Here is a 26,785-nt window from a genome sequence, read left to right on the forward strand (position 1 = left end):
ACATAAATTTTAACATTGGATAATAGAATAAATAAATAAGAAGAGCTAGATAATCTCACAGATAGATTCTATACACAACAGGAACTTACATTTCCAGGAAAAGAAAGTTTATACACAATATAAGTCATTCATTGAACATTCAGTGTGTGCCTGCCACCGAGCAAAGCGTTGGGTGGGGATGATGGGAGATGAGTAAGACACAGAGCTGTCACGGGGAGGCAGTGTTCAGGGGGAGGAAAACAGACAGAGACAGAGCTATCACACAGTGTGACAAGTGTCTCATTGAGGATGCACTCAGAAGGAGGTGAAGGATCCCCGTTAGAATGTATGCTGCAAGAGAGTGAGACTTTAATTAATTAATTACCTAATTGATTACTTAATTACTTATTGATATATCTGAGTTTTATTTATAAAATGATACAATATCTGTATCAGAAGTGGAAGTTTTAAAAAAATTGCCTATGCTTTTTATTTATTATTTTTATTGAAGTATAGTCGCTTAATAATGTGTTATTTTCAGGTGTACAACAAAGTGATTCAGTTATACATATATATGCATCTATTCTTTTTCAGATTCTTTTCTTTATAGATGCATCTTCAGTGCATGGTGCAGGACCTAGAACATAGCAGTTACCCAATAAATATTTGTCATTAAGAACTAAAAGTGCAAGACCTATTCTGAGAACAATGAGATGCCAGGGAGTCTGTGGGGATTGTAGGAGGAGATATATTTGGAGGAATAAGTTGAAACTAGATTACAGTTGACCTTGAATGACATAATAACAAGTGACTCAATTCTGTGAGTAAAGGAAGACGTAATCAGAACTGTATTTAATAGGTAGTCTTAATAATACAGAAACTACTGGAGTCACCCAGAAATAGGTGCATTTGTGTTAAGACTCAGATGCAAATATTGCCTATTTGCTAAAGAATTCTCTACTTTGCAAGAGTCTGAGGCCCTGGGTAAATTCAGAGACCCAAGGAGAGATTCTAAACTGATTGCCTAAAGCAGAATTTGTGTGTTTGGTTTGGGAAGCACAGTGTTGTAGCTGGTTGGTATATTTATTTGACTACCAATACTTGGCCTACCTACCACTCTATCATTTACACCTACCGCGATCCTTTTAAGGTAGTGTTTCTGTTTGCAACCTCTAGATTGGTATTTTAACCAAGATGCATGAGAAAAATCTCTGACCAAGAATGATTTCTGCTGCCTTTCAAAGTCATTAAAGGAAAGTTCTCAAAGGCTGCCTATCTCTAGTAGCTTCTAATGAATTCATTGTTTTGTTCATTAGCTTAGTATGTCAGAAGTATCTTAACATTTGACACTTCTGTTTTGAAACTAATGATTTATTTATTTAAAATAAGTGGGAGTTTTAAAGAAAAACAATTTGCCTTGGCAACAAAACACACGGACAATTAATCACTAACTTTGGGAACTGAAGTGTAAACAGAAGATGAGATCATAGCTTTGCTATTTTTTCCTCTTCTCTGCAGATACTAGCCCAACTCACACCAGCCTTATTGCTATAGAATGTGCCTATCTGCACACAGCTGAAATGTCACTTCCTTGAACATCACAGCTGTTTTGCTGTTTTGATGATCTGAGTTTTCCAGGTAGCTGAAGTTTTTACCTAGCTATGACTAAAAAATTTTTTCCGGGGTAGTGGGGTGTAATGCTTTTTAAAGTGCTTTATTCAAATCCCTGCTTTCTCAGGTAAAACATGCTAATCCTTCTTGGTGATCCAGGGACATTGTTATGAACATCAACTATCTTAGGGATATTGAGTTATGTAATGTTGCTTGCCCTGCTTTGAAGTTCCCCAGACTATTATGCCTCTGCAATTCTTATGTCTTCTTTATGTAATGTTTTATTCACTGTTTTAAAATCAGTTTATTAGCTGAAATATGTTGTAAAATAGAAACCAGTTAAGCTGCTATCATTAGAACTTAATAAAAATAAGACAAAATAGATTTAGAGTGAGGGCCTGGGAGAAGGCTTCTTCTATGAGTAACTGCATGAGCTGGAATGCACTATCTTGGTGACCTCTGCTTTGGAGTGTGTATGGACCTGGCATTTAGAGGTCCTGAGCCTTATTCCTGACTCCACCATAAACTGTTATGTGGATGACTCCTGTAGCTCTCCATTATCCACCTGGTAAACTAGGGGTTTCAACTTGCTGAGCTCTACACTCTCTTCCAGTCCTGACATACTAGTATTCTAACAAGTCAACATATCCATACATTAAATAAACCAACTAGAGGATGGTGAGCAGGAATTTCAACACAGAGATTGCGTCCTGCTGAAGAACTTGATGAACTTGAACTTGTTTGTGGTCTATAACCATGTGATACAGAATCAATTACTAATGAAGAGTCATGCCTTGAGCATTAACACTTCCAGGCACAGCAGCCCCCTTCCTAATTCGGTATTCCCAAAGTCTCTGGGGTTCTTTAGTACCTGTAGCATGGACACTTTCAAGTGAAATCAGCCAGAGATAATTTGGATTAGGGAGAGACCTAATGAAAGTCTGTGATAAACAACCTCCTTCCTTGTAACTTCCAGGCTTAAGGACCGTTTATGATGGCAGGTAAATGATCATCACCTGCAGGACCTCACTATTCCAGAGGATAGGTAAGCATGCCCCAGCTGAGACCCATGGGGAAATCTGAGCCAGATATACCTTTAGAAGCAGGGAAGAAAAGGCCCCAGGGCCCTGGGAATTCAGCCTGCAGCTCCAAATAGAATCCTGGAATATCAGAGCATGGAAGGAGGGACCCTTAAGAGCTGTTTCAATCCCCATCCTTCTAGAGGAAACTGAGGGCCAAAGAGGGGCAGTGACTTGCTCAAGAGTAGAGAGATAATCATGATTCCCTGATACTTGTTTTGTTTTTGGAACTGTTTTGACCCTGGAGAAAGAAACCCACCAACCCAGACAGTGCAAGGCAAAAGACATAGGCACTTTGCCAAACAACTTTTCTGGCTCAAGGGCCTCTTGAAACTTTATCTTGGGTGCATGGACTGTCTCCCAGAGAGGATGTGGCTCAGTGACAGCTCTGGCCATAACCTAAATAGAGGGGTCACTGGCCCTACTTAATATCTTCAGCCCTTGCTATGATTGTAAAATTCTACAAAAACCATTGACTTCTGAGTACAGATTGATGATTGAGCTCTGGCTTCTGTTCAGACTATCCCATTTCTAGGGTCATCGTATTAACATGATGGAGGGAAATACCTTATCAAATGAAAACACAAAATTCGTAATAATAGAGAACCATCTGGCTGGGGATCACAGACTCTTCATTTTTCTACTTCTTATTATGGGCAGCCATGTCCTTTCAGATTATTGTGATTTAGGGCACCAACACATGGATGCATGTCCTCAATTTGCTTTCTTTCAACTCAACTCAGCAAATATTTATATAGCAAGTTCTGTCTGCATTATAATGTGAAGGATGTCAAAAATTACTTATTTGTTGCACGTGCTTAATAAGGAAGTCCCCTGCCTCTGGGAATGTAAAATTTAGTAGGAGAATAAGTACTCAAATGTGTATGTGTTAGGGAATCACCAGATTGTAGTTATTGCAATGAAAGCTAGGAAGCCTCTGGGCTTATAAGACGGGAAAATATTGCATCCAGCTGAGAGGAATCAGAGAACACTTAAGAAGAAGAGAATGTCCTTTGATCTGGGGACTGAAAGGTGAGTAGAATTTAGGCAGGTAGAAATAGTAGGTGGAGGGTTTGCGGGGCAGAGGGGAGGACATCCAGGCAGAGGGAATAGCGAAGTCCCGGGGGCATTAGGAGTCTCAACTGCCCCTCCCTTCCCACCACCACCTAGGAAAGGGGTTCTATTGATGTAGAAAAGGGGTTCTACTGATGTAGGAAAGGGGTTCTATTGATGTAGGAAAGGGGTTCTATTGAGGACAGGGAAGAGGGGAGAGAGATCTAAGGAAAAGAAGCCAGAGCCTGTTTTCTATGAATTTTCTACCTTAGTAGAAACAGCACAAACCTCCTAGGCAAAGCTAAGGCAGAGCAGCAGAAAACTTGGTCAAATTTCTGTGGGAGGACAGCTATGGCTGCTTTCCACATGTCCATAAGGTTATCTCACCAGAGCTTAACAAATACACTGACAGCCATCCAATGAGAAACTTGAAGCCCAGATGATTTAAACGAATCAAGCAAGGTCATTATCTAGTGAGTGGTGGCTTCAGGTTCACAATGCCGCATCCTGATTCCCTAGTCAATAATGCTCATGCTCCATTAAGACAGGAGGCAAACAAAAATTGCTGTCCTCTACTGTATGATATCACTTATATGTGGAATCTAAAAAATGATATGAACTAGTGAATATAACAAAAAAGAAACAGACTCACAGATACAGAGAACAAACTAGTGGTTACCAGTGGGGGGGGCAACATAGGAGTAGGGGATTAAGAGGTACAAACTATTATGTATAAATAAATAAGCTACAAGGATATATGTACAGCACAGGGAATATAGCCAATATTTTACAATAACTATAAAATGGATTTTAACCTTTAAAAATTGTGAATCACTGTGTTGTACACCTGTAACTTATATGATATCATGCATCAACTATACCTCAATTAAAAAAAAAGAAAAAGAGGCCGTCTTATAAGCCCAAATGCCTGAGAGCTTTGCTTGTCGATGTTCCCAAGCTTCATCCTGGAGCCCCACTGACATCTTCTCTGGGCCCTTGAAGAGCTTTTCAGATTTAATTTAGGCATTCAGGGAGTGTGCTGAATTGTCCTGCTGTCAATTTAGTTAACCTCGGAAACATGTTCCCCAGAATCTCCTCCTCTCTATAGTTCCAGGTTACTGTTGGCCAAAAGAGGAACTTGTGTGAGTTTGGAAGGCAATAGTCCTTACTCTCTGGAGGTTGGTTTATGATCAGATACAGAGATGGACAGATGTAGATGTGCCAATAGGTTCTAATTGTCTTCACTCTCCTCCTCTCTGCATCCAGCTCTTCTTTCCTGCTTCTGGCTCTGATGACTAAGAGTGGCCCAGGCCCACCAGAGGCTTGCAGGTGTCCCCACAGGCATAGTAGCTGCTCAGAGCCAACAGCTTCTCATAGACTTCTCTCCATGAGCTCCCCCTTCATGGCCCAACTTTGGCTTCTTCAATAGGCTTGAATTCTCAGATTTCTCTGAAGATGCCAATATTTCCACTCATGCCAGGGCTTCACGAAAATGGATAAGTGAACTGTCTTTGGTCCTCCAACTCTCTGTCTAGGAGAAGCTGGGATCTTTACTTTCCTAGCCTCTCCTATAATTATATGAGTTCTAATGCCCATAAATAGCTTTTATCTCACTATACTCACAGAGGCTCTGCTTTTCTGACTGAACTCTGACTGATACAGCCTGGAGCCACAGAAGTGACCTCAGGCAAATCCAGCAAAAGGACCATCCTGCCAAGTCTAGCCTAAACTTCTGACCACAGAATCATGAGCAAATAAAATGGATATTGTTTTGGCTACTAAATTTTGGAGTGGTTTGTTACATAGCACTAGACATGTTATAGGGAGTAAGAAAGTAATCTGGGACAAAGAGAGACACTGACCTTTGTGAACTGAAATTTTGAGAATTACAGTCTCATGGGGTCTTAGGGCCTTGAAAGTTACCTCATTTAACCTCTTATTTTTCTACCACACCCTTGAAAAATTCATACCACCTTTTCACGATCAGTTGCAGAGATGAAAAACTCACTACCTTCCACGATAGATGAGGCCATTTTGGATTATCTTTGGCTTAGAAAGTTCTTCCCTGGCCCCATAACTAGTAATATAATTTAGGGGAAGATATTCCAATTGTGGTAAAAACTTATGAACAATGATGTTTCTAGCAGTTATATATAATAATAGAAAACTGGAAACAATGTAAATACCTAATTCTAGGGGAACTGTTGCATTAGCATTAGCTTAGTTAAGCAGCTATTAATTATTGCATTAATGGAGAATTTTCAGTGATCTGGAAACATTCTTAGTAGGTTATACTAAGTGAAAAAGCAGGACAAATTGTATATTCAATGTAATTATGACTAATTTGAAAGTATACATTGAAAATAAAAAGTGGAAGGAATTAGAGCAAACAACAATGGCTAGTGAAATGATAGGTAATTTTTCTTTTTCCTGTTTTTATATTTTAAAAGTATTTTAAAAAGAAATTTGGGCCCACAGCTACTTCCCTCTAGCTTCTACCCAATGGCATAACATCAGTTGGTTCAGGTCAACCAACAAAGGGAGCACACAGGTCGGGCAGCTGAACCAGCCTGGAAGTACAGGGTTGGTTTCCAGTCTCTCCATCTCTTATAACCACCTGAGTCTTCCCTTCCTCATGGTCATGTATGGAGACCCCTCATCACTCTCTCACTTCCTTCTCTCATTTTTTTCTAGCCCTTGGGTCCCAACAAAGCTGAAAAAGAGGTGAAAATTTTTGCTTTAATTCCACACAAACAATACGGTGAAAAATAAAATTCTGAGAAAACAATCAAGAAACTTGGAACAACTAAAATTCACATATGGCAGTACATGGCAGGGAGGGTCTCATGTCAGGGAACAGTTTTTGTGATTGTCAAGTCCAAGAGGGACCCAGAGGATGGGGTGTAAGTGGAGGTATGAGGGGACATAGAAGAGATCCTTGGTGTGAAATTCCTGAAGACTTTAGGGGAAAGAAGAGGAGAGGGAGAGAGGGGGCATGGAGGATTGAACATTTAAGAATGTTTGTGATAAGAACATCTCTGCCCTTTTTTGGTTCTCAAGAGAGTGAGTCAAATTGTGAGTTGCTTTCAATTGTGTAAGTTTTCTGTTTTTTTGGATGTAACCCCTTACTGAGACTGGATCATGTGGGACCTCATCTTTATATAAGTTGCACATGAGTCTTCACCAATTAATAGATGTTAGGAAAATTATTTAAATTCTCTGTGTTTTAGGTTAAATTGTATTCCCTAAAAGATATGTTCAAGTCCTAACTCTTGAACTTGACTTTATATGGAAATAGTTCTTTGCCTATGAAATTATATTAAGGTGACATCATACTGGATTAGGGTGGACCCTAACCAAATGACTGGTGTCCTTATAAGAAATGGGAAACTTGGACACAGGGACCTACACAGAGGGAAGTGTGAAGACAGAGGCAGAGATTGGAGATATGCGGCCATATCCAGGAATGCCAAGGACTGGCAACAACCACCAGGCAGCTAGAAGAGGCAAGGAAGGATCCTTCCCTAGAGCCTTCAGAGGAAGCATGGCCCCACCAACACTTTGATTTCAGACTTCTGGCCTCCAGAACTGTGACAGAAGAAACTGCTGTTATAAACCACCAGGTTAATGGCAATCTGTTACGGCAGCCCTAGGAATTGAATACACTCTGTATATAGGTTTTTCTCATTTGTAAAATAGTGAAAATAATAGTATTTATAAATCATAGGACTTTGTGAACATGACATGAGTTAATATATGTAAAATATTTAGAAAGTTACCTGAAATATAGTCAGCAATCAGTAAATCAGTGAGAAAAACAGGACCACTGAGATTCAACCAACTGAGGTTGACACCCTTCTGGACTCCCAGCTAAGTGGGGCATGGTAATTTCACATACTTGAAGAATTAAGAGACTGAAACCGTCCCTGGATACTCTCGTTTCCTGGTTCCACTCTTTCATTCCTAATCTCACTGGGGTCATCAGCACAGACATCTCTTTTTATGCGTCCCCCCAGATCCCAGGCTGATGGGGCAGGCAGGGAACCTAGGGAGACCTTGCAACCTGGCCTCCTCATTTGGCAGGTAGCATCTTAGGTCCCTTTGGCTCTCTGAAAGTTACAAACCTCCTATCAGTCCTGGGAAGTGGGTGATATGGAAAAGATATTATCCTAATTTTATAAGAGAGGACCAGAGTAATTTAAGGGATCTCTGAAAGCTTCCATCCACAAGAGAATAATAGCAAGTCCAGGAATCCCTTTACTTTCCTGTGTTTCAAAGGATTTCTCTAGGTGTGTGAATTTAGGCCAGTGATTCAGTGACAGCCCTGGGCCCAGGACCCCTGACTCACAAGTCAGTGCTCTGTGCTCCTGTGGTCGCCTTCACCACAAGTCTGTCACCCTCCAGGGACTGGGCCAGGGGTTAACAGCTCAAATTGCTACTTTATCCAGGTTCCCAAACTGCAGTTAAAGATCATGAGAAGGAGCAAAGTAAAGGTGCCAGATGCCAGACAAGAACCTGGGTCTAGAAAAAAAAGGAGACGTGTGTGTGTGTGTGTGTGTGTGTGTGTGTACTGCATTTCAGAAGCTCTTGAAAGCCATGTAAATAAAAATAGCACAGCTGGTGGGGTTAAGACTCAAGTTGGCCACATTTGTGAGGGGCTGCAGGTTGTTGCTTCAGTCCTGGATCAAGTCGTTTGGCCATAAAATAATAATGATGATAATAATAATAATAATAACAATAATAATTGTAGTAGTAGTGGTAGTAATAGTAATAATTCCCACTCCCCCCCACGTGGAATTTCCAGTTGACAAGGTGTTTTCACCTTCTTTGTTTTGTTTCTGATGGCTGTCTTGTAATGATTGCACTTCAGGTAGACATTGTGATTCCCCGACCAGAGAGGTGACATGAATTTCCAAGGTCACATAGCCTAGGAGTAGCTGACCTGAGATAAAAATCCAGATGTTCTGACTTCCAGCCTTGTTCAGTAACTGGAATTACAAGACCATAGAAGGTCAGAGATAGAAAGGACATTAAAGGCTACCTATCATTTTCCTCTCTTAGATGGGGAAACTGAGGCTCAGAGAAGTGAAGTAACTGGTTGAAAGTCACATGGCCAGATAATGGCAGAGCTACCATGAGGGCCCAGATATACTGATAGTCTCAGCAAAGTGTTCTTATACATTTGTTAGTCGGAGTAAAAACCTCCTAACAGAGCTGGGTAAGCCCCTAGGAAGGTATGTATCGTGTACATGCAAATGCTAGATGCCATTAACAGTGTGAGGACCTTGAGACCCAGCTGGCAGGTGTTAGAGTCCCTGAATCCCTCTGCTACCAGGAGGATTGCCCAGTCACTAGGAGGGCTCTGGGCAGAAAAGTAGATGGTCTCTAGGCAGCAGAGCACGGGGAGAAGAAAGAGCTGGCTGGGGAGGGGTGGCCGCGAGCTCGGGAAGCAAGCATCCCGCAGGTGGGAAACTGGAGGCGCCTGGCATCTCAGTGCGGCAGGGCTGGCGGGTGTGGGTGGGAGCGTCTGGGAATCATGGTTGGGAAGGGGGGCCAGGAAGGACTTTACTCTCATTGGCCTGTGAATGGCTTAGACTCCCCATCCACCCCTTCTGTGACTTCAGAGCCAGGCCCATTCACATGCAAATACCCTCTGGGACCGGGAAGCTGAGCCCCAAAAGGTTCAGGACAGGAAAATAGCCTGGGGACAGGCAAAAACAAAGCCTTGTTTTGTTCTTCTCCTGCAGAGGCAGCCTGGCTCCAGGTCGGTCACAGTCAGCACTGGGGTGAAAGCAGTGATTAAGTAAGTGCTGAGCGGAGAGAAGGGACCCGCCACGGGCCAGCGTCTCCAGGCACTTTCCAGGAATGTGCAAGCCGGTATGTCCCTCCGCCACTGCCCAGGACCCTGCCATCCCCAGCCCGAATGCACATCCTCAAATCTTGGAAAATTTTCAAGAGAGCTAGAATAGGGACCAAAAGGCCTGGCTTCTGGTCACCGCCCTGCCACTCACATGTGTCACTTTAACCTCCCCAGGCACTGGTGCCCTGGAGCTGGCTCTGACCAACTTACAGGGGCCAGTTGTCAACTTTTCAGGGATTTTTGCAATGCTGTTGTTAAACATAGCCATCGTGAAAAACTGCTTCATAAATTTACAATAAATTATATTAAAAGAAATAAATTATATAAAAACTCATCATCTCCTAACTATTCTATCATTTTACTATTATCTCAGCACTTGAGTTTACTAATGTCTAGAATATCTGAGTGGTGAATAGAAAGCTACCGAGGTATCTCTCCTCTGCCCTCCCAAACCACTCCCCAGTCTAGACCAGGTTGTTGATCATTGATAAGTGCACCACTGGGTTCAGCCTCAGTTTTCACAAACATACTAGGTGGACCTTAATTCTATCCTCTAAGAGTCAGGAGGTCAAATGACACATGGGTGGGAAAGCAGCTTGTAAAGTCTGCCATTGCCTGTGCGCATTTAGCAGGGACCCTATTTCCCAGGCCTCCTGGTGATGGGGCTCCCAGCTGTACCTCTGTCTTCATCTCCCATTCCTGTCCCTCCTGCTCCAGCCACACTGCCATCCTTGCTCTTCTTCAAACACACCAGGCACTTTCCCACTAAGGTCTTGGCTGGTCTTTCTGGTTGGGATGCTTTTCCCCAGAAAGCCACATGGCTGACTTTCTCAGCTTCTTCAAGTCTTTGCTCAAATGTCACCCTTTCAACAAGGACCACCTTGATCAACATATTTCAGTGGTAACACGCACCCCACCTCATGTGGACCCTCTTTACCCCGCTCTGTTTCACTTCTTTGCCTATCACCTTACTACTCATTATATAATTAACCTGTGGATTGTGTTTAGTGTTTATTGTCTGTTCCCCCCAGTGTCATGTAAGCACCCCGCTGGCGGGCATTTCTGTCTTGATTACCGCTATACCCCAAGCTCTAGTAAATGGTAGGCATTCAATGAATATTTGTTGAATAAATGAATACCTCCCCTTCCCTACTTTTTCTTCTATGAGCACATCAAAGCAAATTCAAGCCCTGCTTTTTACCAAGGTGTGTCTGAGAGCGGCCTGTGTACACATAAGCACACAGACTTGCACACCGGGGCACCTATTCCCCAGAGCACTCCCACCTCACACTCACCCACACTTGCCCACATTCTCTGCCCCAGCGCTGGGAACCTTCCTTCTGTTTTCCATCACCCAAGAGCCTGTGCTGTTCGTACTTCCTTCATAAAATAAGCTTTTGTCACGCTTTTTCTGAAGCTCATTTTCACTTCCTGATTCTTCTGAATCAGCTAGAATGGATTCGGAAACCTGGTATCTCTGGAGTGAAGAATTCCACTAGGGAATACAATTGAAATTCATGAGAAACATTTACCCATTCCTCTTTTCCTTCAGGGGCAAGGCTTCCTGTCTACTCCCAGAGAATGAACAGAGCTTCGGCAGTAGTTGAAGGTCGAGGGCATGTTCAGAGTAAACACAGAGCACTGCACAGAAATTAGGAGTCGGGGTTCAGAGGAGTCAGTCTTGGAGCAGGGCCATGGGAGGGACTTATCTGTCAATTACACAGCAGGATGCAGACTGACCCAACGAGGCCTGGGAAGGGAGCATCAGGGCTGGAAGGGCTTAGAGAGGCCAGCCAGTCCAATTTCCTCATTGGGCAGATGGAGAAACTGAGGCCCAGAGCAGACAGGTGACTTGCCCAATGTCTCAACAGGAGTCAGTGGTTGATCTCTAGACCAGAGCCCTTTCCTTTATGCTTACCACCAGGAGATTTTTGCTTTTTCCTGTTCTGCCCCCGGGGCTGTGTTCACTACTAGAAATAAACACAGACACAGGCCCTGAACTCCTGGGGCTGACAGTCTAGTGCAATGTCCTTGAGTTCACCATTAGACTTGTGTACCACAAACAGATAAATTGAGCACTTTCCCAGCCTTCATAGCTCAGACTCCATTTTTATAAATATTTTTTTTCTCTCAAAGTCAGAATAAAAGAGAAAGTTCTTTAACAAAATCTAGACAACACAGGGACCCTCAAGTCCCTTCAGTTTTACAAGATTTTACTAAATTTCTCTTATAGCCAGGAAGCATATCAAAATCCTGAAATCCCTACCAGGATAAAACTTGTTCTGAGAAGGGCCAAATGGAGAAACACAATCATGACTTAGGAGTAAGAAGAACAAGGATTGAAACCTGGCTTTGCTCTAAAGTCCTGGACAACAAATGCACTTAAGCTCTTGATGCTCAGTGTCCTTTCCTGTAAATTAGGTGTAGTAGTCCCGGCTCTCCCTAGTCCATGAGAATCAAAGGAGGCAATAGATCAGAAAGTGCCACAAACTTGTGTTACGACAAATGAATACACAGGAGAAATAAACAACAACCTCTTGCATTTGATTAGTCCTTTCAGAGTACTTTTCCATAAATTGCCTGAAAAACTGAGTGATATGTGCAAGGTCATAGGCAGCCAATTAGTGGTAAAGTCAGAGCAGATGAGAAAACTGACACTCATTGAGCATCTGGTGATACCAGCAGGCACTTTAGTGCTCACACCCTTGCCATCATTACCACTCTAATAATGCTTACTGAACTAATTACATAGGTGTTGGACATATGTCAATATAGCATTTACCTCACTTGACATTCACAATAAGCCCAAGAGATGGGCATTACTGTTATCCCTATTTTACAATAAATAGTGGAGGCAGGACCTGACTCTAGGTCTGAGTGGCTCTAGAGCCTGAACTCCAAACCATTGAACATGGCTGCCTTTTGCAGTACTGATTCCACTCATAGCCATCATTTCATTTAAACCCTTGCATAAACTGCAAGGAAGGTACTGTATCATTGAGTCTTTTTTTTTGGTACCAATCACAAAACCGATGCTTAGGGAGATCAAGAAGTTTAGGGAATTACACTGTTAAATTCCTCTTTACCCTTCAAGACTTATCCCAGACATTAACTATTTCCAAAGCTTTTCTTGAACACCCAGAAATGATCACTCTACAACTTATATACTGCCCCATACTCTTGTGTTACTCTGCCCAGTTTTAGCTTATTAATTATGTACTTGTCTTATGACACACTATGAAATCATGAGTTCTTGGAGGGCAGGTACTGTCTTACTCATCTTCATGGGGCCTGTCTTTGGTGCAGTGTCCAACTTATGGTAGATTTTCAATAAAATTCTTGGACTTCATTCCATAGACAGAGGAGAACCATTGAAAGGTTTTGAGAGTTGCACAATCAAAGCAATGTTTAAGAAGATCTCTCTGGACACATGTAGAGGGTGGACTGGTTGGGGAGAGACCCACAGCTGGTAGACATTTAGGATGGTATTGCAATAAACTACGTGAGAGGAATAAGAACTGGGACTAAAGGGCTAAAGTGGAGAGAATGGAAGAAATGTTGAATGTATCAAGAATATAGAGTTAAGAGGAGAAAAGTGGTGTTATGTCATATGAGCATTTAACAGATGCCAGTTGAGCTATATGCACTCAATAAAAGAAGGGGAAAGAGAGAAAGAGAAAAAAAGCCAAATGCAGGTTTTTATTATCTCGTTTTCCAATGAACAGATACCATGAAGTGAACTTGAAAATAAGATATGTGAATCTGCTGTTCCCTTGGTGGTTCTGGTTTCTGAGTACCTTTTTCAGTCACTATAGCTCCAGGGCTCATTTCTCAGCACAAGTCAAACTACTTCATCTGATGCTCAACTAAAGAAACTATATAATTTGTTGCATTTCTGGGAAAAAAGTCTCCTCTGGACATTCTAAAAGACAGTGTTCTACTATATTTAAGAGAGTAAGTTTGACTATAGACAATATTTGCCTTACATTACACTTAAAAACCTAAGCATCCATAAGATGGGGGACTCCACTGTCACTTAATAGTTTTAAAAGAAGAAAAGAAAAGACTGAGAGTTTTGAGATATAAATTCTGGTCCCCGTGTGACCTTGGCCAATGAATTGCCCTTTCTAGGGCTTCAGCATGATGATCATGAAGTTGAATCATGATTCCTGAGGTCTTAGATACATAGAATATCAGGGCTAGGTGGACCTTAGAGAACATCTGGTTCAACTCCCTGTATTTGAGACAGGAGGAAAGAGTCCACTCTAAAAGCAATCACTTGCTCAGGGTTACTTAGTTAGTAGAGAATGGCCACAAGAATCTAGGCCTCCAGCTTCCTGGCCAGTGTCTGTGCTCTGCCCCTCGCCTACAGCATTAACCAGCTGTGATTCGTATGTCTCATCTGTGCACTGTAGGAATCCACACATTGCAGCCACATTCCAAGGAAGCAAATCCTGTCGTGCAGACGTGCATGTGCCTTGAAGACCAAAGACTGCGGGAAGTCAGGCTGGAGAGGAATTTTCATAAAATGAGAGCATCCAGACCACAGCCTTGGGGTCCTGGGCTTCTTCAAGCTGCTGATGTGCAGTGTCAGCAATTCCGTCATCATCACCCTGATGGGCCAGGGTGGGAAGGGCAGTCTGTGGACTGGGGCTGGGCTGAAAGGATTCCTGTAAACTGGACGGTCCTTTAAACCCACTCCCAGGCCTGCCAGGGGAATTCAGTCACAGAGTGAAAGAGGCTCAAAACAGGGGATATTATCCCATCAGACGGAAATGAGTGATATTCCAAGTTCCTTGGAAAAGGACAGCACTGCATGATATATTTACAAGTTTTCTTCAAATGACATGTCACTAAGGCAACTCCAGCAGACTATAGTCTCTTAATGGAGTGCTTATGGCCACGGAACTTCAAGAAGTGGCCGCTGTAACATATTATTACCGTTTTCTGGCATTATACTAACTAGGATAATGAGGGTTTGGGGGGGTCATCTGGAAAGCTCTGGCAAGGAGAATGAAGATTAAAATTCTGGAATTTAAGGGACCTTAGGGATCATCTCATTCTACTCCTCATGGAACAGATGAAAAGACAGAATTTTGTAGAGGGGTATTGACTTATCCAAGGGTGACATGGCTGGCATGCTCATGCTTCATTCAGATGAAAAGGGAAGAGCCTCCTTCTCATTCATAGCCAGGAAAGCCACATATTCTGGGGGTGGAGGGTTAGGGAGAGAACACAATTAGAAAAAGTCAACGGGTTTCGACTATATGTTGAAGGCTTCTGGGTTTTAGGGTTCACAGGCGAGGGTACTAGTCTTGTCCCTGTATTGGGAACTTAAGGAGTATTCAAGCTGTAATTCCTGCAAGGTGTGACCTTCAGGGGGACCAAGAAGGCTGAGTGAGCAGAGTGAGCTTCTGAGCCACCTTCAACCCTAGCAGCCTCACTTCTGTTTCCTATATCAGGACTACTAGAAGATTTGTAAGAAGAAAATGTCCACTAGGGAGAAAATATTTGAAAAACAACAATAACAACAATGGCATGGGATTAGGTGGGTCTCCAGAGGGCCCCTGTGGCCTGACATCCTGTGAATTTTTGAGTCCAGGAGGGGAACTCTGCCGGGCACGTGTGGGCAAGGACACAGGGCCTGTCTCCACGTGAGCACTAGTCATCAGCTGACCAGGGTGCAGCGTCCTGTGAAGGAAGGCCTGCTCAGGCCCCATGGCTGCTAGAACCTCTGCAGGGAGGCCAATGCTAGTGCTGGGATGGCATTCTGGAAGGAAGTGAGCTGTGCAAGCCCAAGCAAAGTAATACCTCTCTGTCCAATATGTTAATCTCTTCTTCTAAAGGAACTGGAAAAATGTGTTGGAATCAGAGAAGCAAGGACTGTCGGGCACTTGAGGTAGGCAGCTCAGTCTCTGTGTTGCCTCACACAGACTGTTTCTTTGCTATGCTCAGAGGTCACAAGTCTAATTTTGGAGCAGAGAGAGTGCTAAACGATTGTCTTTTCTACTCCAGATCATTTGGGAGTTAGTGGCAGATCTGGGACTAGAACAGGCATTTCCTGAATCCCAGTCAAGAAACCAGGATGATGCTGCCCTTCCAGAGGGCCTAGTCCCATCTCCTTGGGCTATCAGGAAGGTATCTCACCACCCTAGATAGAAACCATCAATCAATTTCCAAAATATTCTCCAACCAGAAAGGCCAAACTTTGGGTAGAAATTTCAGTGTCCTTGATTCAGGGTCAGGAGAGGTCTTCACAGTCTATTGTTGCCCTTGAAAAGTATCATTTTTTTCCACTACAAAGTGTAGCTGATGTCAACTCTTTAATCTGCCTTGCCAGGAGACTCAATTTATTTGGGGGCAAAGGAATGAGTTAAATCCTCTATTGTGTGTTTATCATCTTGATAAAGGAGTCCTAACAAGGTCAAACCTGGCATCCATATAAATAAGAGAAAAACTTGTGAGAAATGATTGAATATGAATTGAGAGTGAATTCTTAGGGTGGAGGCAGGGAGGAATAATGAAAATAAGTCATTGTCACAGCTAAAGAAAAAAGTTCTAATTTCCGTGGTCTAGAGGCCCCAGCTACTAATAAAGGCAAGTGTTTCCGCTGGCAAAATTTCTAGATAGTTGACATATTTGAAAGTAGAGAAAAAAGCAGTTAGGAAGTTCACATCTAGACTTGTCTAAATCTATGGAATTTACTCTTCTATTAAGCCAGTGTTTGGTCATTTTCCTTCTGCTAAGTTCTCTCTCCAACTTAGATATTTGAGAATACCATGGTTGTACAGCGAGCATTAGCTAGGGGAATTGGCTGGGGGATTCTGCTAACCTAATGTCCCCTACCCAAAATGCATCTGGGATCCTGGAGTTTGGTTCTGCCAGAGGCTAGATTATGTCCTAGAAGACATAACTAACCTGTTTGTTAGAAATTTCAATTTAGGATGATGAACACTTAGGATCTTGGTGAATACTCTCTGCTTGATCCTTGCGAGTCTGAGAAGTTGGCTCCATTTTTAATGAATTTATAGAAACTGTATGTCAGTCTAGATTACCAAGCCACATCATCTCTTAGAGCAACCAGTTTTACCTTTTCTCATTCTTTTTGTCAATCTTTTATTGTCATTACTCTTTTTCATCTTGTGCAATTGCTATTTTTCTAGGCTCATCTCTCTTTTTAAGGGACTAGATTTTTGTGTCCTTAAATTCTCACAGTTTCTAGCACAGGACATTCAAAGATGGGCAGCATCACATAGAGAGAGCAATGGTTCTCAAATGGAGAGATTTTACTCCCCTGGGGATATTGATAACTGCTGGAGACATTTTTGGTTGTCACAACTGGAGTGGGAGTGCTATTGGCATCTAATGAGTAGAAGCCAGGGATGCTGCTAAAAATCCTATAATTCTCAAAACAGCTTTCTTCAGCAAATAATTGTCTGGCTCTAAATGTCAATAGTGCTAAAATTGAAAAACTGTCATGGAGCACCAATTTTAGAAAGTTTTCAGTCACAGAAAATGTGCTTTAAGTGGGATACTTGATGCATACCCAACATATATAATTAGCAACACCCACCATTTAAAATGAGTTAATCAGGGTAGGGGTTCACAGCCCCACTTACCAGGCCTCTGCCCCACCCATCCCACTGTTCGTTTCAGGCCCTGCAGTATCCTAGGGCTCAGTGGAGTACAGCTTGTGAGCAGTTTGGTGGAGCCAAAAGAACATGGTATTGAAAGTCACAAGACGTGTTTGGAACCCTGCTCCATCACTTACTAGCTGTACAACGTTGGGTGAGTTGCTTCACTTTCTTGGGGTTGTTTCTTTGCCTGTAAATGGGATAGTAGTACCTGTCTCATAGGATTGTTTTAAAGGTTGAATGAGATTTTAAGTGTAAATCACCTTGTCAACTCACTTCTTTGCTGTTGATCAAACATTCTGGTAAATACAAGGTTAACTCTTGTTGAATTACAGGCTGTGGAAAAGTGAGACTATACTAATACCAAAAATATAGAAAGCCTACTCTTGAGTGGTTTGATGAGAACTTCTTCCAGGAAGCCAGAGAGAGGTTATAAAGTAGGTTCTTAGGTCTCCACATCTTTTTGAACCAGATACAACTTTAATAAGTGTCATCTCTCAGAAGTACTTTAATCTTTCTTAGCTCCACTTTTAAAAGAGAACAGCTTCCCACCCATAGCATTGTTTGTGGGCTCTCCTTAAATTCTGGGAAATGTTGTTTTGATGTTGTAATCATTTTCTGCTCCTCTTCCATTTGTTTTTTACATCCATCTGTGTAGTGACCCCCCACTGTTGCCCATACTCTTTGTTGATAAAATCCAAACTCTTCAGCATCATATTCAAGGCCCTTCAGAACCTCACCCCAATCCAACCTTCCAACTTCACCTCCTACTCTCCGCTGTGGCATACTCTACACTTCTCAAACACTTGATCATTACCTAGGGAACAGGGCAATGCTTTCTAATGCCTCAGCTTTGGATATAATGCTAGCTTACTCTGATTAATGCTGACTCTGGGGTCTCTGCCCTTTTCTGATTCTTGAGTTAAAGGTGACATTGAAGCAGAGGTTAGTGGAAACGTTAAAGACTTTGAGATCAGAAAGGAAAAGGCAAGGTTGTGTTTGGCTGAGTCACACTTTGCCAGTTTCAGTTTCCCTCAAGGTCTTTTCTAGGTCTTCCTACTCAGCCTGCACCCAGCATGCCACCCCCAACCCTCCTTCATAATGTTATAACATTGTATGTCTCCCTCACTGGACTGCCAGCCTGGGTGGTAAACACAGCATCTAATTCATCTAAGCTCCTCTAACTCCCAGCAGATTCTCCTGTAGAGAAGCTGGCCCAGTTAGGGAACATTTGGGGTCTCACCTTCACATAGTCGTATTCACAAAGGTAAGAGGATTCCAAGTTGAAGTGCATGAAGTAAAGCTTGATCCGAAATCCCTCTGGGACAGTGATATTCCACGTCACCTCTGAATCACTTGGATAAGAGTCTGGATAGCCAGGCGACTGAATCTGGCCAAACATATTGTTAAGCTCCACTATGTGGGCCAAAGCCTTCAACAAGGAGAAGCACAGAGCATGAGAGAGAAGGAGCCACCTGAAAGACATGAATGGATTCACTTACATTCACAGACACTGGTCCTTGCCATTTAGCTAAATCAACAGCCAGGAGACCAAGTTCCCAGCATGTCTCTGCCACTGACCTGCTGTAATTACTTTGTCCTTATGGGTTTTGCTTACCCAGCCTATAATACTGGAGAGTGGTAACTTGATTTTAAAGGTTGCTTCCAGTTGTGCTCTTTTTAAAGATTTGATAATAGTATTAAACTTTCCCAGAAAATACCACATTTGGGACTCTGAGGCGTATCATTTTTTGGTTGAAAATATAAATTTCATAGTTAGGTAAAAGCTGATATCATTTCTTTAGCTTAGCTTTATTTAAGGATCATAAACTCTTGATTCAATTTTCTAAAAAGTAAGTAATAGTAACATGGTAATATTGAGATAAGACTTATACTCAATGATGGGATCTGTAGTACCTAAAACAAATTTAACAAAATCAATCAAGAAATGCAAAATTTTGAATTAAGAAGGAATGAGCAAAACAAGGTTTTTCCTTTTGGCAAGTGTTTTTATAAAAGGATCAAAAACATAGTTTAGGGCTTCCCTGGTGGCGCAGTGGTTGCGAGTCCGCCTGCTAATGCAGGGGACACGGGTTTGTGCCCCGGTCCGGGAAGATCCCACATGCCGCGGAGCGGCTGGGCCCATGAGCCATGGCCGCTGGGCCTGCGTGTCTGGAGCCTGGGCTCCGCAACAGGGGGGGCCGCAGCAGTGAGAGGCCCGCGTACCGCAAAAACAAAAACAAACAAACAAAAAAACAAACATACAGTTTATTTCCAGCTGCAGGAATGAGAGATGATAGACTGTGAAAAGAGTTGCATAAGGGGCACAGGAAATTCAACAAAACTTGCAGAATACACCCAAAGTGGCTGATGCAATAATGAGGCAGAATGTCCATCTGTGTCAAAGGCTTGTCAAAAACCTAATGGTCAGTATACAACACAACCAAGGCATCTACTAGATTGCTCCCTCTGTGAGACTCAAGGACCTTGAACTCAAACATCCCAATCCTGGCTCATCAACTTCTCCATTAAATACTATATGTTCTATATGTATAACTGATTCATTTTGTTATAAAGCAGAAACTAACACACCATTGTTAAGCAATTATACTCCAATAAAGATGTAAAAAAAATACTATATGTTCTGCTTCCTATGTTTGGGGAACCCCTCTGCTTCTCTCCAGTCAATTAATTTACATGTTCTTATCCGGACTGTTGCTATTGCATCCTAACTGATCTCCCTGGCCACCACTTCATACCATTCAGCAATCTTCCGCCAAATTTGATTTTCTAAAACACAGATGTGTCCACACTGCTCCACTGTGCCTGCAGGGCAAAGCATCTGCTACTGGGATGGCTGATAAGCCCTTTTTGATCTAGTGCTGATTTACCTGTCCAACGTCATCTCATAGCAGCCATGCTGAGGCAGATCATTCTGGGAGCGTGCCATGCCCATCCAGGCCTTGGTCCCATTGCACATGCCCTGCTCATTCTTCACCTGGTTGTCTTATTTATCCTCCACCATGCAGCTCAAAGCTTCCCAAGATACCACAGAGTATCCTTCACTCCAGATTCCAGCTCCCTGTACATGCTTCCAATTAGAGCACTGCTTTAGGCACAGTCCCTGAAGTTAGGTGTATTTGGGTTCAAATCCCAGTTCTCTTACTTACTGGCTATGAAACCTTGGATAATTAGTCTCTGAGCTCAGGTTTCCTCAAATGTAAAATGAAGATTATAATCTCTAATTTACAGAGCTCACATGAACATTGGAGATGATGTATGTGAAGGACCTAATGTAAAGCCTGGTATACAAGAGATGATGAATGAATGAACGAATGAATGAACAAAAGCATGAAAGTGGGGCCAGAGTCTTATATAGCCTAAAAAGTAACTTCTGGGAAATTATACCAGAATCTTAAGATTAAGATACAATTTGGCTAATCAAGAAGTTGTTTCTCCCCAAGCTGCCCCACCCTGCTCAGTAAACAGATGCACATATGTTTATATATGCACACATATGAATTTTTGAGTGTGTAAACACAAGGAGATAACTATAATGAGATTATCTAGCTGTCTTATAGAATATTTACATAAAAGGTAAATACTTAAGTGCAAAATGGCCTACAAGGGTGTCAGTAGGATATTAACAGTAGTTATCTCTGAAGTGGTAATATGAGTGTTTTTAATTTTACTTTTGTGTATATAAAATGTTCAGATGTGTCTAGAAGGGCCTTGTGCTATTTTTTCAATTAAAAAAAATAGAGTTATTTAAATTTTTTCCAAGGCCCCTGCAATAGCAACATGTGAGATGCAACTAAGGAAACAAAATGTTTTAATCCAATTGCCAGGGTCAATATTTTTATAAACCAATCTGTGGAGGAGAGAGAAGGGGAGGCACAGGTCCAAGCTCTCCCGTGAACTAGTAGGAAAGCTTGAGTCTAGAAACTCTGGCTTGCAGGGCTCAGGCAGCCCCACTTTCAAGTGAGGAAATATACCGATGGTACCTGGGCTAGGAGTTCTGGTTCAGTTCCGCCTGGGGAGGGGAGAGCACTGGTCTTAGGTTGGAAGAGCTGGATTCAAGTCCAAGCTTTGACTTTATTTATCTGACCCATCTTGGGGAAGTCACGTAAGGTCTCCCTCTCAGTTTCTTCATTCTTTAATTGGTGATAATAATGACATCCCCCGGGGCTGCTATCAGAATAAAGGAAGACTGGAAAATAAGTATTTTGTTAAATGTCCAGCCCTAGGCAAACATTAGTTATGATTACTCCATCATGCTGCTTCCCGAAAAGCAGGGGTTAGGAATGAGCTTTGGATCCCCAACTGGACTTCCCTGCAATAGCGACACCCAGATTATGTAAGGCTGAAAGGTCAACTTTCTCCATATCTGCTTTTTCCAGACCACATGGAGGAGACTCTGAGCTTCCTAATGCTGCTTCTGTCAAGGGCTGGCCCAGGCTAACGGCTCCATCTATCCTCAGAGGCCTAGGACCATATGTAGTAGGCAACTGGTCATCGTGGGAGGAAGGCCTGTGAAGCTTTCTGTTCTATTTTGTTTGCATCTCAAAACAGTTTCAAACATATGAAACAAATCTCTCTTTTCACATAATAAGCCTGAGCATATGCTTGCTTGCTTGCTTTCAGGGCTGAAAATTAAAGAATGTAAGTGACAGCTTTCATTTCCCATCACACTCTCTGAATGTTTTTGGCTTCTTATCCACCAGGCACCGGCTGTACAAATTCTGACACCTGCTATCTATTCTCCAACTAATCAAAAAGTTTAATTACATTTGCTTGAAATGTCAAAAGTAATATATAACGACAGGATTTCCTAAGCTCTACTGTAGGAGCAAGCTCTCAGGAGTGCCTTAAAAAATGCTGGCGTATATCCATGGTTGTGGAATGAGTAGCACTTTCTATCCTTTCCATTCACTCCTCACTTCAACCTACACTACACCAAGACTGTTTTGGGGTAGAAGAGTTGAAATGGACTATATAGATCCCTTTGACAACACCCTTACTTGACAGATGACGAAAAGGATACCCCAAGAGGTGACATGTCATGCCCAATACCATATGGTGAATTAGCTTCAACAGAAAAAGGCAATAACAAAAGCTCACAGAGGATGCTGGGTCCATGCCCATATCATGCCCAGGCATCTGGCCAAAGCAATTAATCCTGTGAAAAATAATTTAAAAAACCCGTAGCTTTATGTGAAAATTAAAAAAAATATACTAATACCAAAGCCCCTCCCCAGCAGATTTTAGTTTAATTGGTCTGGAGTGAGGCCTGATCACTGACTTTTTTTTTTTTTTTTTTTTTGCGGTATGCAGGCCTCTCACCGTTGTGGCCTCTCCCGTTGCGGAGCACAGGCTCCGGACGCGCAGGCTCAGTGGCCATGGCTCACGGGCCCAGCCGCTCCGCGGCATGTGGGATCTTCCCGGACCGGGGCACGAACCCGTGTCCCCTGCATCGGCAGGCGGACTCTCAACCACTGCACCACCAGGGAAGCCCTTACATTTTTTTAAAGCACCATAGATGGTTCTAATGTGCAGCTAGGATTGAGAGCTGCTGGTGTAGAATAATATACTTGGTTGAGAATCTGGCAAAATATAGTAGAAAAACATCCTGAACTTGGAGCCTAAAGATCCAAATTTGGGTCTGGGCTTTTTCAAGATCATCAGTGTGGCTTTGGGCAAGTTGCTAAACTCTTTTATCCTCACTTCTCCATAAATCCTACCTCATCCAAAATCTGAAGACCAGATGAGACCGTGCCTATGAAAGGGCTTTGCAAACTCTGAAGTGTTGTGTCTATGTGAGGGAAAACCTTTTATAGACTTCTAGTGGAGCACTTTTCCAGTAGTAGTTTTGCTATTGAACAACTGAATTCAATTCAGCTAATATTTATTGCATGCCTAATAGGAAACAGACATTATGCTAGGTCCTAGGCATACAAAGATGAATATGCCATAGATCCTATTCCTTAAGGAACACTCAGTCTTGGAAGAGGAGGTGGACATTTCAACAAAGAGATATTAAGAAAGGTAGCTCCCAAGGACAGAGATATCACAAAGGAGAAGATGCTGACTCTGGGGATACTGGGCAGGGAAGAGGAGGTGATGTATGAGCCAGCTTGAACAATCGGGTCCTCTAGAAATAGGGGAAGTAAGAGGGAGAGTTATTCTGGCTTAAGGGATCAGCAAACACAAAGATACAGAACTGATCATTGGCCTTGCAGTTTGGTATGGCTGGGGCACTGGGTGGTAGGGTGAGATTTGAATAGTGGACAGATCAATCAAATTGTCATTCCATGTAGATGGGCATAAATCTCCTCTCTTTTAGGAGAAAGGAAAATGAAGTTAGATAGCAGGTTTAACATTACAATGGATTTAGAAAGAACAGAATGATTGGATTAACCTTAAAGACCTGATTATCTCTCTAAACCACAGGTAATCTGAGTTCAAAGAGTTAACATAGCCCGAAGCCCCTCATTGGCCCCAGACCCTGAAAAGTTGCTAGGTGACTTTGCAGAAGAGAAACAAATAGAACCCTTTTCCAATTGAGAAGAAAATTAACAGGAAAAGATGTTTAGAGACAACACATCTGCAGAGTGTATTTTTTTCTTTTTTGTATTTTTAACAGTATTAACACTTATAAGTAGTAAAAGTAATTATGGTGGTCGGATTTTGACACTTGGAAGGAAAAACTTACAAGAAATGTCTGGTAACAAGCATCAAGTAACTCTAAGTATAGGCTGAGGAATGGGAAATATTGAAGAGCTTGGAAACAATTAGAATTTAAAGTCCTAGTTTCAAAACTCCAAAGACTTTTTTTTTTTTTCAATTTGTAATATTTCTTTAAGAGCCATTTGGTGCAATTCATAGCCTGATTCATGCCACTGGCGGCCTCTGATTTCAGTAAGAAACGCAGAAATTTATAGTGGAATGTAAAACGGGGACAGGTTTTTAGTTTTCTAAATTGAGGTTTTAAACTAGCAAACTTCTGAAGGTTTAAGAAGCCACAGAGCTGAGCTATGGGAATCTGGTTTCTTTTCCGGTCAGAACAAATAAACACACAAACACATATCTAACTCACAAAGTGTTGGAAGAGATAAAGCAATGCTCTTTACAAAGGAGGAAAACAAAAACTCAGCCTTGTGGGCAACAGAAGAAAAGTCACATTGGCCAGCAGACAGCACCCTACGCTGGCAGAGGGAGAAATCTGAGTTCCAGCGGCGTCAGGGGCATTTGCACACAGCCTCCCGTTTCATGTTGCATGTCTCCGGAGTCCCAGGGAAGGCCCCAGCCCGTCTCCCTTCTCAGAGCCCCAGGGAGTGATGAGAACCCCCTGAACCAGCCACAGGACTCGCAGGTGAGTCGGCCCAGAGACAAGGTCAGACCTTCCAGGGCTACTTGGCACCTGGTCCCTGGAAGGACCCCCTGTGCCCACTCCTGTCCTGGCACTCACCTCATTTTCCTGCCTTGGGTGCTCCTGGCTGCCTGGTCCCCCCGGCCTGACTTGTCTGCGAGCTCGTCCCCGGTGTGGTGTCAGCGATGCCTTATCTTTGTTCTGAGGTCCCTGTGTGTCTCTGGAATTGGCTGGCATTCTCCATTCAGGTCACGCCTTCCCCTGCCTGCAACAGATCCCCTCTCCCCCTCTCTCCCTCTGCCTTTTCCTCTCTCTCTCCTCTCTCTCTTCTCTGACTTGCTCGTACACACACTCAGAGGAACCTGACAGAACAGAATCTGTCTTCTTCCTTAAAAGATCTGCTTCTCCAGGTCCCTCCTTCATCCCATGCGGCTGCTTCCAGCTCCTGAGAGAGAATAACTGAGCAGCTCGAATAGGTATTTGTATCACCGTGTGTGTGTGTGTGTGTGTGTATGTGTGTGGATATGTGTGTGTATGTGTGTGTGGATATATGTGTGTGTGTGTATATGTGTGTGTGTGTGTGTGTGTGTATGTAAAGGGTGGAGGGGGACAAAGTCTGACCTCTCTGTCTCCCTTGCCAGATGGCTATAGTTTTCTGCTCGTGTTCAGGACACTGGCAAAGGACACCAATTAAACAGGATGATCAACTAAGAGGGCAATTCTAACATCTACACTAGGCAAGAAAATAGAACCAAATGCCAAAGCTTGTCTGTCTGCAAACAACTACAGGCTTTCCTGTGAATAGAGCGGCTGGCCCGGTATGTGAGGGGAGCAGTCAGTCCTGCAGTTGGTTAGTTGTTCTTCGTCACTGTCACTTAAAAGCAAGGCTTGTGCTGTTTACCAACTCAGAGCATTCAGAGGCCTGATACAGCCTGGGGAGGACCCACTACAGACAGAAAGCCCTGCATGCCATGGCTGTAGAGAGATCTGGGCCTGTAAAGGTGGCTACCCCGGAGTTTGTGGAGAAAAGCAGCATCAGGTATAAGCCAAGCTGAATAAGAAGAAAATTCCTTTCTTCACAATGACCACCAGTCCTAAATAGGGAGAGAGACATCTGGGTATAAAAAGTAGATTTTACTGAGAACCTTTTCTGTGTTAGGCACATGGCTAGGTGCAAACATCATCTCAATTACTCCCACAAACCTGTGAGGATCATACTATTATACTCATTTTACAAATAAGAAAACTGAAGCATAGAGAGGTACACAATTTGCCTGGATTATCCAGCCCTTTATTACTCCTGACTGCTACCGCGGCAAACGCAAACAGTTAACATTTACTGAGCACTGTGTGTCAGGTACTGCTCTAGTAATGTATTGATTGCTTTCGATCATCTTTACATTTTGTGTATCTGGGTAGTAATATTATCCCCATTTTCCCGATGAGGAAACTGCTCAGAGAGTTTAAGTAAGTTACCCAAGATCACACAGCTAGAAAGTGATAGGGGAAGAATTTGAGTTCTTACCCACAATATTGCACTGCCTCTCACCAGAATATTATAGTACATATGGCATTTCAAATACACACCACATTCACAAAGAAACTCAATTTGGAGCATTTTGAAAAGAGCAATTAGACTCAGCATCAGAGTTGGCTATAATCTTCCCTTTCTATCCAAGCTGGCTGTGCACTTTGGCCCCAATTGTTAACATCTCTGGTCCTGTTTTCTCATCTGGAAAATGGGGGCTGCTTTGAGACTTAAAGGAAATTATCCTTGTCCTTTTTTTAGCTGTTCAGTGTACCCAAGAGAGGGCTCCCACCCATTCTAACCAAGGCGGCAAACACATGCATTCTCCACCCTCTGATAACACTGCTTTGGCACATTTTGGGGAACAATGCCTTGCATCTTGCTGAAATTCTCCTGGCTCCATTTTCTCTCCAGTTTCTCTATTTTATCACTTTTAAAGGTCAGCTTTGCTAATCTCGGCATTATTAAGAGGCTGTGTTTGATAATGTGAGTGCAAGTATATGGGATGAGAGAATATGTGTGAACCTAGGCACTGTTCTGGCAAAACGGCCTAAAAATTTCTGTGTTAGGCAGGATAGAAAAAAATCCCTTTAAAGGTCCCATTAAGAAGACTCACAGGCTCCTCAAACATCAAATAACTCTCACACAACATTTTGATGATTTAAGTGCAAA

At 42.6% G+C, this 26,785-nt stretch overlaps 1 protein-coding gene across 7 annotated transcripts in view; it reads right to left on the reverse strand.

Moving 5' to 3' along the window:
• MASP1 (MBL associated serine protease 1) overlaps positions 1-24,816 on the reverse strand; it is a gene marked incomplete at its 5' end in the record, with an annotated part of 62,856 nt that extends 38,040 nt beyond the window's left edge. For 6 of the 7 annotated variants that reach the window (XM_081234588.1, XM_081234587.1, XM_081234589.1 and 3 more), the window contains 2 exons: positions 18,460-18,691; positions 24,685-24,816. In XM_081234588.1, the coding sequence (XP_081090714.1) occupies positions 18,460-18,691; positions 24,685-24,689 (237 nt within the window). Of the gene's footprint in view, positions 1-18,459; positions 18,703-24,684 lie in introns of those variants that run through there. The other variant, XM_081234585.1, reaches the window with a different exon arrangement.
• Positions 24,817-26,785: the final 1,969 nt, after the last annotated feature.

Source organism: Mesoplodon bidens (genome assembly GCF_964165515.1).
Source record: "Mesoplodon bidens genome assembly, chromosome: 5".
Lineage (NCBI taxonomy): Eukaryota > Metazoa > Chordata > Mammalia > Artiodactyla > Ziphiidae > Mesoplodon > Mesoplodon bidens.